Source organism: Lepidochelys kempii, chromosome 4, assembly GCF_965140265.1.
Source record: "Lepidochelys kempii isolate rLepKem1 chromosome 4, rLepKem1.hap2, whole genome shotgun sequence".
NCBI lineage: Eukaryota > Metazoa > Chordata > Testudines > Cheloniidae > Lepidochelys > Lepidochelys kempii.
The window spans coordinates 68,106,028-68,120,494 of record NC_133259.1 but is presented as its reverse complement, the minus strand read 5'-3'; the positions used below and the strand labels follow the sequence as shown (position 1 = coordinate 68,120,494).

General features: G+C 39.5%; 1 protein-coding gene across 1 annotated transcript in view; it reads right to left on the bottom strand.

The window, feature by feature from the left end:
- Positions 1-10,506, bottom strand: part of ANXA10 (annexin A10) — a 122,711-nt gene extending 112,205 nt beyond the window's left edge. The window contains exons 1-3 of the mRNA XM_073343188.1: positions 10,245-10,506; positions 9,874-10,088; positions 9,362-9,637 (exon numbers count right to left, since the gene is read on the bottom strand). Of these exons, the coding sequence (XP_073199289.1) occupies positions 9,362-9,637; positions 9,874-10,088; positions 10,245-10,506 (753 nt within the window). The remainder of the gene's footprint in view (positions 1-9,361; positions 9,638-9,873; positions 10,089-10,244) is intronic.
- Positions 10,507-14,467: the final 3,961 nt, after the last annotated feature.

Genomic DNA, 14,467 nt, shown 5'->3' with positions numbered 1-14,467 from the left:
TTTCTGAGAATCTGTACTGGAAAATGTCATTGCTATTTTTTTGTAACAGTTGTCTAATCATAAGTTTCTAAAAGATTTTAGGTAGTGTCATGTTAATGATGTAGATCCAGTAAATTGTATCTATTAAGAAACCATTTTTCAAGGATTTTTAAATTTACCCATTTTAATCTGTGTTATGTATAGCAGTGGTTCTCAAACAGGGCTCCGGGCCCCCTAGGGGGCCATGAGCAGGTTTCAGGGGGTCTGCCAAGCAGGGCCAGTGTTAGACTTGCTGGGGCCCAGGGCAGAGAGCCGAAGCTTCACCGCATAGGCTGAAGCCCGGAGCCCCGCCACCTGGGGTTGAAGCTGAAGCCTGAGCAACGTAGCTTAGTGGAGGCCCCTGTGGCCCCAGGCAACTGCCCTGGCTTTTATAGGCATAAAACCAGTTGTTGTGGCACAGGTGGGCTGTGGAGTTTTTATAGCATGTTGGGGGGGGCTCAGAAAGAAAAAGGTTGAGAACCGCTGATGTATAGCACACCCGTCATCCCAAATAATCTCCACATGCTCTACAGCCTGGGCATACAGCAGTTATTTTATCCATTAATAAAATAAGCCACATTTGAGGTGAAAACACTGCAGTTGTTTTGCATCAGCAACACTACACAAGCTTGTTTTTAGACAAGCAAGTTGGGAGGAATGCATCAAATTGAAACTACAGGACAGTGAAAAGAAAAGGAGTACTTGTGGCACCTTAGAGACTAACCAATTTATTTGAGCATGAGCTTTCGTGAGCTACAGCTCACTTCATTGGATGTGAAGTGGTAATTCAGTTAGATGACTTGAATGTGACCAAAACCTATCACCACTTCTATGGCTAAGTCAGACTTAATACAAGTTATATGGAATATTTAAAGACTGCAAAAGGCAATGGTACCCACTGCCATTAAAGGAATAGAATACTGCTATTGAGCCACATGTGGGTCCATAAGCACGACAGCATAAATCCTTGAAACAACCCACTGAGACTAATGTGGGCAGTACTGTAGCAGGTTTCCCAGTTACAAAAAGCATTTAATATATCAGTTGAACCATGTGCTGTTTGGGTCTGCACAGCCTCAGAATAGGGCTTTTCAAATTGCACCCACAGAGCTGTATGCCCACACCCCGAGATGTCATATTTATATATACTCATTTCTGATGAGCACCCAGCACCACCAAGTTCACACTGTGCCAAGCAAAATGCATCTGAATACGGATGATTGATTAACTCCAGTTGTGTCATCCTCTTTCCTTATACCTCTGCTGCTTTGTTTCACTCATCTACCTCAGGCCAGTTACAGGCATGACATTTCTGCCTCTCTTGTTTGCCCATCTCTGACTCAGTGTAAACTCGTGCCCTTTCCTTTTTTCCTCCTATCGACCCTCACCCTCAACACCTACAACCTCACCCTCAATCCTATCTACTTCCTTCTTCAAATAAATTATCCTAATCGCTGAACTCTGTCTGCTGTTTTTGTGCAGCTGTCCCAAAAGTCAATAGTGGGCTTTTTGGAAACCTTCTCCATTGGCACATCCTAGCTTGTACACAGCTAATTTGGCATCAGAGTGACTTGTGTCATTTTGAAGATAGACGGCATGCACTTTCCCTGATGCTTTCCCACCACTCTGCACATTTGCATGTACCCATCCTTCAGCATCATCCTCTTTGAAAATATTACGTTGACCTCTATATTTTGCACCCTGGATGCACTTATGTGACAAGATTTGTGCCCATACATGTCTTTGGCTAGAACTTGTGTTCCCTATTGTGTTAATTTTAGTGAGTCAGTTTTTTTTATATTGTTTTATTGACTTACACCTCTAAAAAGAAATACCATAAATATATTGTAGCAAAATATCTTCTATTTCAGTTTCTGTTTACAAACAGGACCATTTTCATATGCTTTGCTATTGCTCAAAACAGATGTTTAATTAATATTTGTTCCTGTAGGTCCCCTCAACCTTTATTCATGAGGAATATTCTCATATTTAAATCCTTGTCAAACATTTTTCACCTTTCAATTACTTTAAAAAAATAAGTATTCCAATAGAATTATGAGTAGAAGTCTTTGTTTAGTTAACTGTAAACATGTCTTCAAATGTTCCTACAGTCTGTAGAACATTAATGTCTGTGGTTTTTATAGGTGACAAAGAAAAACTAACTTTCCTCTGTGTTTTATGATGATAAATAGTAATGTAAGAGAAAGACACATTTAAGTCACCATGATTAGCCAAAATTTAATTAACTACCTAATTTTCTCATGAGTTTGGAGGAATTCTAATGCTTAAAGAAAACAGACTTAAGACTTTCTCTGAGTTATATAAATTTTGTTGATCACCCTTACAGTCAATAATTAATGTAGAATGCATTCATTGAAAGGAAAACTCATTAAAATCTCAACTTTCAGGTTACCATGATAATAACTGAAGATATTAACATAAAAAATCAACTTCTCCAAATGATATTTTACCTAGTTTCTAACATGGCAAGATTACTTCTGTTGTTATCTGAAGCATATGTCTTTCACTACAGGAGTTAATTATACGCCAATCACACAAATGCATTATCAATACAGCTGTTTGTTGACAACCCCCTGATGATTTTTACACAGAGAAATGTGAAGTCCTTGTCTATGCTAGAAAAGGTTTCCCAGTATACCTATACTGGTAAACCCTCTTAGTGAAGATGCAAATGCTTTTTTTTTTTTTTGCCAGTATAACCTGCTTGTATCACTTATACCAGTCCCTAAACGACATACTATATGAGCAGAAGTACTTTTTTGCTAGTATTGCGGCATCTACTGTGATGCTCTGTACCTCATCGGAACACCCAGCACCCCCATGTTCATTCTTGTAAAATGATTGTGTGGTATCCAATGCAAAGTTTGTCATGTCGGGTGTCTTTGGAAGGCTTATGATGCACTGAGCATTATTGTTACAGTAAAACAGTAACAACAATGCTCAGTGCATCATAAGTAATGTTATAGTATGCATATAATTTCATGTATGTAGTTATGAGGCTAAAAATGTATCCTCATGGCTTAAAATAAGCCCAGGCAAAAACTCTCCAAGAACTGAAAGGCAGTTCACAAAGCCCAGCCTTACAGGAACAAAGGACGCTGGCCTAGGCAGCAACAAAAGAATTTGTTGGAATCTTACGGAGTCACCCCCCTTCCTTCGGTTAGTCGGGAACTGTGATGAGGTAATGCTCACCTGACTCTGAAGTGGCAGGGGGGGGCAAAGCCAAGAGGGAAGAAAGAACATGATAAAAGGGAGAGATGTTTGCCATGCTCTTCCTCTCTCTTCCATCTACATCTACAGACATCACCACCAAGCGACTGAAGCGCTGATTAAAGGGAAGAGCCTGGCTGAAGAGCAATCAGCCAGCCTATGGTGAGAAGCCTATAAGTTTTTAAGGGCATTGAAAGAGTTAAGATCAGCTTAAAATGAGTTTTGCTTTTATTTCATTTAACCAAATCTGACTTCTTCTGTTTTGACTTATAATCACTTAAAATCTATCTTCATAGTTAATAAATCTGTTTGTTTATTCTACCTGAAGCAGTGCATTTGGTTTGAAGAGTGACAGAGACTCCCCTTAGGATAACAAGCCTGGTGCACATCAATTTCTTTGTTAAATGGATGAACTCATATAAGCTTGCAGCATCCAGCAGGCATAACTGGACACTGCAAGACGGAGGTTCCTAGGGTTGTATCTGGGACTAGAGATATTGGTTAGTGTCATTCGATTGCACAATCCAAGGAGCAGCTTACATGCCAGAGGCTGTGCATGAACAGTCCAGGAGTGGGGGTTCTCACAGCAGAGCAGGGTAAGGCTGGCTCCCAGAGTCAAGGACTGGAGTGAGCTAGCAGATCATTGGTCCAGACAACACCTGAGGGGAACATCACATTTACCTTCAGGCTTTTGATGGAATAGTACATGAATTAGGAGTGTGATTTCCTCCCCTCCCCCCACTCCTAACAGACATAGCTTTTTCTGGCAAAAGAGTTAAATGTAGACCAGGCTTAAGTATAACTTATAAATACTTTTAACACTTGATCCTGTTATACACATGCATACACAGTTATATCCTTTTTAGATGGTTTGAGAAATACTACCTGCAATACAAGAAATGGGTTATTGTTCACTCCGAACATCAGAAAAATTTCTGTTAGATAATAGTACTTTTCTGTTTTAGTGCTTCAAGCAAAGTCTGTTATTCAAATACAAATATTACATTAGCTTGTGATCTGGTGACTATCTGAAAGCTATTCATGCACATTCATGCTTTGTCATTCATTGATCTCTCTTTTTTGGAAGTGTGATAGGATGCTTGGAGGACTGGGCACTCTAGCAGTTAGCACAACTGACATCCAGCCCCTTGCTTTGCTAGCAGAGGGTTCTGGTTCCTAACCTTAGGTGGGAAATCTTCTGGCCTCCATTTGCACCTGGGCCTCACCTCTTAAGGAGCTCTGGCAGGGGGACACTGGACCTCCTTTTCTACCAGGTAGCAGTCCAGGGCCCTGTGTGAAGAAACATTGGCAGGGTGATCCAGGAAGAGAGTTTAAGTCCACTTCCTTGGGTTACTTCCTACCTATGACCTTCAGTTTTGGGCATGGCCCCTATAGTCCCGAGAGTCTGTAGTGTCTTGCCTGTGTAGCACCCCCTTGTGGGACCTTTTGTGTAGATTAGTCAGGCAAGGGAAGGTCATGCCTGACTAATTTAATCGCCTTCTATGATGAGATTACTGGTTCTGTGGATGAAGGGAAAGCAGTGGATGTATTGTTTCTTGACTTTAGCAAAGCTTTTGACATGGTCTCCCACAGTATTCTTGTCAGCAAGTTAAAGAAGTATGGGCTGGATGAATGCACTATAAGGTGGGTAGAAAGTTGGCTAGATTGTCGGGCTCAACCGGTACTGATCAATGGCTCCATGTCTAGTTGGCAGCCGGTGTCAAGTGGAGTGCCCCAGGGGTCGGTCCTGGGGCCGGTTTTATTCAATATCTTCATAAATGATCTGGAGAGTGGATTGCACTCTCAGCAAATTTGCGGATGATACTAAACTAGGAGGAGTGGTAGATACGCTGGAGGGCAGGGATAGGATTCAGAGGGACCTAGACAAATTGGAGGATTGGGCCAAAAGAAATCTGATGAGGTTCAATAAGGATAAGTGCAGGGTCCTGCACTTAGGACGGAAGAACCCAATGCACCGCTACAGACTAGGGACCGAATGGCTAGGCAGCAGTTCTGTGGAAAAGGACCTAGGGGTGACAGTGGACGAGAAGCTGGATATGAGCCAGCAGTGTACCCTTGTTGCCAAGAAGGCCAATGGCATTTTGGGATGTATAAGTAGGGGCATAGCGAGCAGATCGAGGGACGTGATCGTTTCCCTCTATTCGACATTGGTGAGGCCTCATCTGGAGACTCCCCTGCAAACATACCAAACTGCAGCACTAAACATCCACAGCTGTTAGTGTTGGGAAAGGGTAGTACATGAAGAAGAGAAGGTTAAGGGATAGTCTGATATGTTTTCAGGAGTGGCTTTGTAAAAGGGTGCTGGAATGCTTGCCTCCTTTAAGTGGTACAGTTAAGGTTGTGATGCATGGTTTGTGGTGTATGGTAGTTATGGTAAGGGTAAGGTGTGTGCATGTAATTGGAATGTAAAACACGCACCGTTCCCATTCTAGTTATGAGTGCTTAATACTGCTAAACACCAGTCATGTAATTAGAATGAACATTAGTTTACATATATGACAGCACATTTACTAAAAGTACAGTGTACCTGAGTCTGTTTACTATTTGATTTCTTAATTTGATTGAAGAAAAAGACAAACATCTAAACACAGCTACTGGTTGAAAATAAACTGAGGGACAAGTCACTTTTGTTTAATATCTATCAGTAGAAGAGTTTTATCATGGCAGGAAAACAACAAAAAGCCCTATCTTAACTTGCTTCAAAGTGTGAACTGAAGCTGTTATTCACTCCTTGACTCCCTCCCCTTTCCCCCCATGATGAGACCTGCTGACACATCTTCAAAAGATGGCAGACTTAAATAAGCAAGCAAAGCAAAAATCAGCAGGAAGAAAACTTGAAGCTACAGAATAAAATAATGTAAAAGATTGTTCAATACCAAGAAAAGGTAATTGAATTTGTGAATAGCAGGCAAACGTACCTCAGTGCAAAAAATGTGCTGACATCAGAGATTTCTTCATTAAAAAGAATATGCAATAAATCTTCCATCTTAAATTTCTGCCAGTGGAAATGTTATTAAGGCATTTTCTTTGGGGATTTTAGGAATATAGAAAATGTACCATTACCCAAATGAATAAAATATTAATGAAATTAGTCAACATGTAGTAAATAGGCCTTAAACTTAGTTTCACTTTTTTGAAGCAGTTTCACTTTTTGAAGCAGTTCCATTGCCTTTCAAAAGGTTCTCACTTTATAAGAATAAGTGCATATTTTTCACTTTGTTTTTTTCCTTTCCATATGGATTGCTGAAAGGGAGAACTTTACCAAAAGGCTTATCTTAACCTTAAATGTGTTAAAATCAAAGTAATGTATTATCTTACCATATATTATTTTTATTTATATTTACCTGTATAAAAATAAATGCCAATATACTTTCTCAGACATATTTGTTTGCATAGAGAAGACATGATGGTGTGGTGTAGTATGAAGGTTTTGTCATCAGCAACACACTGTAATGAGTTTGGGATGGATATTCAGCTCTGGAATTCACCTAAATGTGTGATACTAATATTGTTATATTGCACCACATCAGCCTATATTCTGTATATGACATGTAATAGAAAACTATTTATTTTAACACTGTTTTGGAGAGTTTTTAAATTTTATATCGGTAAAACATTTTCTATTTTATACAAATTTGCACAAGTATTGCAACATTTACTGTGAACATTCTTGCAAGCATACAAATGGCTCTTAAGAACATTTGTGCAAAGTGACTAAAAGCACATTCATGTTTTTTATTTAAACAAATGATCATAAATGTATTTTCTTCAAAAGTCTTTCTTCTCTAGATAGACACATACATGGTAACTATTTTTAAAAAATCAACATTTGCCAACAGTTACCATAAAGTGGTATCTGAGATACAAGACTTTTCTCATTACTTGGAAAAGGAAATAACCATTACTTGGAAACAGTGTCAATGAAGCCATGAATTTACTGACTTTTCATGATTTTTCAACTTGTGCTATTTCTCTCTCAAATGGGAGGTGAGTAGGGGTCGTTGAACAATTCACACAGAAATCCAAGCTTCAATTATCCTCTTTCAGATCTGCCAAACTGAACTCCAGCATTGGTTGTAAGGGAAAATGAGGAGCAAGGAAGAAATTTTGAGAAAACTGTGAGGGCTGAGGAGATGGTCAAAAGTTATATGGCCATATTAGCTGTAGTTAGAGACTGGTAAATAATTTGTAAAGCATATTTTATTTTATGAACTTTGCCCCCTTTTCTCTTCACAGATTGTCCATAATATAAAATGTATTCATTATTCAAAATTCATTGCCAAATATCTGCAAATAATTATTGATTTTAGTCTGTGACCAGTTCATTGTGAGTATTCAAAATTCAAGCAGTTTTGACTGGATACATAGATCACATGGTACATTTCAGTTCTGTGAACAGATTATCATAACTGTTAGAACTGGATTTCCAGTATCAGTGCTTCTGAAAATATATTCACATTTCACTTCCTGCAAACATTCTGCAATATTCATTTAAAATTTGCTTTTTGGTTAATATTTCTGCCAGTAAGATAATTCAGTCGGTTATTCACTGAAAGCAAACATAAATTTGGTGCTAAGGTACCTGGACTGAATTAACCTAATTATCCAAATTAATATGAGGAACGTTTTTTGTGGTATTGCTCCATTGATTTGTGGCCATCTGGATGGACCATTTCAAGGGCAGTAGCTGATCACATTGGAGAGATGTATAGCTAATTACGGCAGATACATTTGCAGAAACAGCTGCAGTATGTTTCTTGAGAAGTAGTTGTAAATACAGCTTGTTGAACCACTCATCACAGACAATGTTTTCACCAGATTTGGCCTTTTCTGTCCAGGAACCAATCATGACTCTTACTAATTTTAAAGTTATTCATAATTGTTTAACAAATAATTTTTACAAAAATACTTGGGTCTTCTTGAGTTGCTGCAAGCCATGTATAACGAGTACTCTTTCAAGCATTCATCATTGGAGCTGAATGATCGCTCACCTAAATCACATGGAATGGTTCCCTGACAGGATGATATAATGGGAGAAGAGCTTAAAGAAATAAGCAGGGTATCAAATTGCTCTTGAAGAGAATAGAGAACATTTTAGGAAGGGGACAAATTTAGGAGATAAGCAGGCCTAGGAAATTCCAGAATCTTCAGTTGTCTATGTCACTGTTGCTGTGGTTCCAGAGGTGGTTCCATAGGGCAATTGTCCCCGCATGCTTGTCTTTCTGCCTTGTTATTTGGTCACACTACATGCTCTGGAGCTGATACATGTGCCAATTGTCTCCAGGCATGGAAGCTTTTTGCTGCATGAGCATTCCTCCCACAAGCTTAGGGACTTCCCCTCTTTCTCCTCCTCAGAGCGTCTCATTCTAAGTAATCACTCAGATATATGTCAGAAAAATGCTGGCATTCCCACTATCCTATTCTCTTTCTACCTCTGAGCACCTTGGCCTACAAACACAGAAAACGAAGGTTCCTCTGTGCAGGGCCAGATTAACTTTTTGTGGGCCCAGCGCCAAAGATATTTGGGGGTCCCCCTGGGGAATGATTGTAAAAGCCAGGAGATCGACACAGAAATTGTCTTTGACACAGCACATAGCTGCACAGGTTTTATTAACGATAGCTACACAAAGTGGTTTGGTTGAGTTAAGTTACTCACATTAATACTTGCTATGTAATATACAAATTACTCATCTGAAGCAAGACTAGTATGAAGAATGATGCTGTAAATAAAATGTATGAAAGTTTTCTTCAGTTTTTTTGATGTGCCTTTGCTGCAGCAAACGATTCAATTAAACTAGAGAAGTCTGTAGAGTTTACCATCTCAGATTCAATGGATAACAGAGTAAGACCGTTAAGTCTTTCTTGAACCATTGTAGCACGTAAAGCACTTTTTGTCCTTTTTAAATGTGAAAAGACCTTTCACCACTGCAGTTTGAGACTGGTAGTGTAAATGTGTACTGCAACAAAGACATTTGGAAAGGCTCTTTGCAAAATTTTGCATGTTCATTATGGTCAGCATTTGCAGTGTTGTAGACAGAGCTTGTGATAATGGCTTGGAGGCAAGCTGCTTTACAAGTGAGCACCACTGTACCCATTCTTCAAAGATCTCTTCATTGAGGTTACCTGAGTAGAATTCAATTAATCTTCTGAGAGGCTCTTTAACAGCAGTACTGTCAAGGTCACCTGTTAAGAAACAGAAATGTTTGTTTATTTCTGAATGTGCATGCATTCTTCTGTTGAGATGGCTGACAAGTGAATCAGTTATGGTGTAGAATGATTCAAGTTTGAATGTCTTTTCCCCTGTCAGCACAACAGCAGGTTCTTCACTATCATCAGCCATACGCTTTGGATGATGCTGCTGCTTTACCTGAAAGTTAGTGTAGAACTCAAAGACATTGCAGATTCATGGTATTCCTCAAAACTATTTTGTTGTGCTTCCACAAACTCAGATAGTGACTTCAGCAGCATCACAGCTGTGCCTAAGTCCATTGTTTCAGACTGCAGAAGATGACTTGTTTTGTTTACTCTTGTAAGAATACTACTCCAAAATGTTGTCATTAATGCAGTCTCCAGCTGATCCATGGTTTCAACTAATGAGTTTACCTCTGCTCGTTTTTCACTGTTCTGCACAGTGTCCGGACCAAAAGCCTGAAGCACGGATTTATAGCTTTTGTAGTTGCATGATAAACTGTCAAGTGCATCCACTCGAGCTGACCACCTTGTATCACTGAGGTGCTTTGGGAGAAGTTCTCTCTTACTGGTCTCAGATGTCTCCTCTTTCAGAGAATCTTGCAACAGGCCCCAGCGATAAGTTGAACCTGAGAAAAAAACATACAGTTCTTGGACAAATCCAAAAAATGTAATTGCATCAGTGCATGACTCTGCAATAGCAACACCACATAGATTTAGTGAGTGGGTCATGCATGGGATGTACGCTGCTTTCTCATTGACTGCAATTACCCGAGCTTACACACCAGAATAAATGCCAGACATGTTACTAGCATTGCCATATGTTTGACCTCTGCAGTCCTTTAGGTTGATATTTAGTTCATTACTTAGGATTTCATTGATAACATTAAACAGATGAAGAGCTGTATGCAATGTAACTGGAACAAAATTCAAGAAGCGTTCTACAGGTGTGCAGTTATTCAGCACATAGCACACAGTAAATGTCAGCTGATCAGTATGACTAATATCCGGTGTGGAATCAACACTGAAGGAAAAATACTTAGCCATTTAGCTCATCCACAGTGTCCTGCTACAGTATTTTGTTTTCTCTTCAGTACTGGTTACTTGAAGTCCCCTGACCTAAAATTTCTATTAAGGGTTTTGGGAAATGGGAGAAAAACATACTGGAAAAAGCTCCTGCCTGGAGACCAAGAGAGGAGAGCTAAGAAGAGCTTCCTGCTTCTCCTAGTGAATACAAGAGACTGGGAAGTTGGGGAAAAGAGCAGCACTCTGAACAGCCGCCCTCAACGACAGAACTTGAAGAAACTGAATTAAAAAATAAAAGAGAGAGTGAGAGAGAGAGGCACTTCCATCCCTGGAAGTTGAGGAGAAAGAATAACTCTCCTACAGTTGTAATGGATCCTGGAGCAGCAAGTGCTCACGAAGAAGGAGGGGGAAATAATAATGACTGGCCTGAATGTTAATTAGTGATCATGACCTATACCAAGTATAGATAAATAATGGTACAGATAGTTTATTCTTTCTCTGTACCCAAGTGGATGACCTAAGCCTGTATTCACAGCGAGGTTATTAAGTATGGGTGTTTGCAGCGGAACTTCTATTGAAAGCACTCTGCCTGGAAAGCCCATTCATTTCAATGAAAGTCCTGTGCACAAAGGGCTTGCAGGATTGGGCCTAGAAAGTGAACCTGGAGATCCTAGTCATTTTCAACTGAATTTTTTACTCAGTGTCAGGGAGAAAGTTTCCTTAAATTATTTCTATCTGGGGCCAATCAAACTAATTAAGAGCATCAGTAAAATTATTGCACTAATGTGGATTAAGGAAAACTGGATTTAAGCATGTCACTGTATTATAAATTCACATGAAGATATGAAAAACTAATAATTGCCCCTATGTCCCCAGCAAGATAAGAATGAAACACATTGATATGATTCAATAGGAATTAATTTTCTATTGTGGGAAGAAAATCAGGCCCCTGGATAACAAACCCACCAGCCTATCTTGTCAGTTGCATGCAGTCAACTTCCATTTGAAGTCAATAAACCCCAGATCTGGATCTGAACTTTGTGTTTTTACAGTGGGCAGAACCATAATCTAGGATCAAAGTGAACATTTTCCTGTACCTAACATACAACTGCTTGCACACATTTGGCAAGTTTTATTAATACATTAACAACAACAACAAATTGGGGTTTGATACTAAATTAGTAATTGCTACTAAATATTTTACTAATTTAGTGCTTTAATTTCATGTCTTTATTTCTGACAGTGCTGGACCACATGCCTGCTAAGAATGCATAATGCAAGTCAGCAGTTATGCGACCATGCTGGGGCATGGAAGTGAGGAGTTTCTTCCCTTCTGCATTTTGTGAAAGGGCCTGACAGAACAGCATCCTCTGTGCTCTGCCTCTTCCGACACTGTGGGTTCACCAGCAGAGTTGGCTAACTATGTGAAGATTATGGTGTACCTTTTAAAGGGGTATATCAAATTATACCCTCATGTACCCAAGCACAAGCAGGGAGCTCTGGGAGGCATTGTGACTCTTGGTTTCTTGCTGGGGTGGTGTCCCTCCACACCACTGCTTACAATAGGATGGGCTAGCCAGGGGCTAGCTCTTAGGTCCCAGTCAATTTGCAGTGGCAGTCAAAAAATGCGAACATAAAGTTGGGAAACATTAAGAAAGGGATAGATAATAGGACAGAATATATCATATTGCCTCTATATAAATACTTGAATACTGTGTGCAGATCTGGTCACTCCATCTCAAAAAAGATACATTGGAAAAGGTACCGAAAAGGGCAACAAAAATGATTAGGGGTATGGAACAGCTTCTATATGGCGAGATTAATAAGACTGTGACTTTCAGCTTGGAATAGAGATGACTAAGGGGCGATATGTTAGAGATCTATAAAATCATGACTGGTGCGGAGAAAGTAAATAAGGAAGTGTTATTTACCTTGCTTAATTGGGGCCATAATGAATCATAATGAATGGGCTACAAATATATAGTTATTTTACAGAATATATTTTGTACAAAATAAACATTTTTGTAAAAACAATTAGAAATGAACCTCAGTACATGAGAGAAAATCGGAACCCAACTTGGTGCATAACTGACTATTATTTTATTATATTTATATATAATAAATAATGGCTGAGAAGCTACTGAACCATTAAGCCCAGTGTACACTGTGTGAGCAGCGGCATTCTAGGTACAGCATATGCCTTGCTAAACATTTGCTAAATGTATACATAGCTGCACAGGTGCTGGAACTAGAGCTGCTGGGGGTGCTGCTGCATCCCCTGGCTTAAAGCGGGTTTCATCATATCCAGGGTTTACAGTTTGGTTCAATGGCTCTCAGCACCCCGACTATACAAATTGTTCCAGCACCACTACATTGCTAAACATGACGGTTGCTAGCTGGGTTTTTTCATAGTTTTCTTAACTCATATGGCAAAGTATTTTCAGTCTGTAAGTACATATGGTGTGGTTAAATCTATAGCACAGTTTTGCTAGCATTGTTCTAAGAACAAAAATATCAGGCTCTAATAGGTGTCTCAAGTAGCATGACCAAAGTTGAAGCACCCAAAGGGAATTAACACTTCTGAGGAATTTTAGGCTAAATTGTCTATAGGAACAACCAGAAAAGAACCCCGTTAGTATTAAAGTAACTGTATAAAGGTAGTTCTAGACAACAGAGACCTTAGATCCAGGAAAAAGATAATTTGGGGTCATGGAAAATTAACTCCCCAACCCATTAAAGTCACTACTAGAGAGCTCACTCTCAATCACTATATTTTGTTAAACAGTTGCTCTTAATGTAGGAAAGCAACGTGTAATATGAATGTCAGTGTAAAAACCACAGTGGGCTGACTGACCTTTTAAAAATTAGGGAGTTGAGAATAAAAAATGATTACTCTTCAGACCAGACTCCTTGAGACTATTCATTATACTATCATGTTAAAAATGCTTAGTAGGTTGTAGACAATTAACTTACAATTTCTCTCATCTTGTTCCGACTGGATCAACGAATATGCTGTCTGCATCCCCTCCGTATTCCTTAAAGCTCCAATGATATTCCAAATCATATTTTATAATGTGTAGTAGACGGTATGCTGCGATTTGGAATGCTGTTGATAGGTGACAAAAGCTTCAGCTGATTTTTTAAAAATAGATGGGACTGTTCAGGAATTCCATTTTTTAAAATAGCTTTCTTAAAATGGGACACAGTTGAATTGTATTTGCTCAGTTGTTATCATTTTGTTGTTTATCCTACCTCAAAATGGAAACGGCAAGCCCTTGGATCAATGGATTGAAAAGCCATATGGCTTCACTATCAGTAGCACATTCAAATGCCTCTATAGCCTCTGTATAACCTTGTAGAGCAATAGTCATCAGTCAGTCACAACAGATCACAACCAGGCCTTCCTACTTCAAGGCAGGGTGACGCTCTATACTCCTTCATCCACGGAAGAACACTATTATTTCAAATTTGTGCTAAATTAGGGAACTATGAACATACAAAGTCTGGTATAAATTAACCTCTGTAGTTGCTGGGTAACAATTATAGAGGCTACATTGCAGAGCATGTGTAGATCTATTTTGGAGCAGGGTGGAAAATCTTCCACTCACTCAGTCTTTCATCATCTTCCAGGTGTGGCAGTTCCTAAACACTGCTGAACCACAGTGTGCTAGAAGCTTTGGTCACCTGCTCCCAGGTCCCTTTGTGTTTGAAATTTTCTACCTCTTGGGGATGGAAAGCCTTAGTATCTAAGGGTATGTGTACACTACCCGCCGGATAGGCGGGCAGTGATCAATCCAGCAGGGTCAATTTATCGTGTCTAGTCTAGATGTGATAAATGGATCCCCGAGCGCTCTCCCATCTACTCTTGTACTCCACTGCCATGAGAGGCACAGGCAGAGTTGACAGGGGAGTGGCAGCAGTCGACTCACCGCGGTGAAGACACCACGGTAAGTAGATCTAAGTATGTCAACTTCAGCTATCA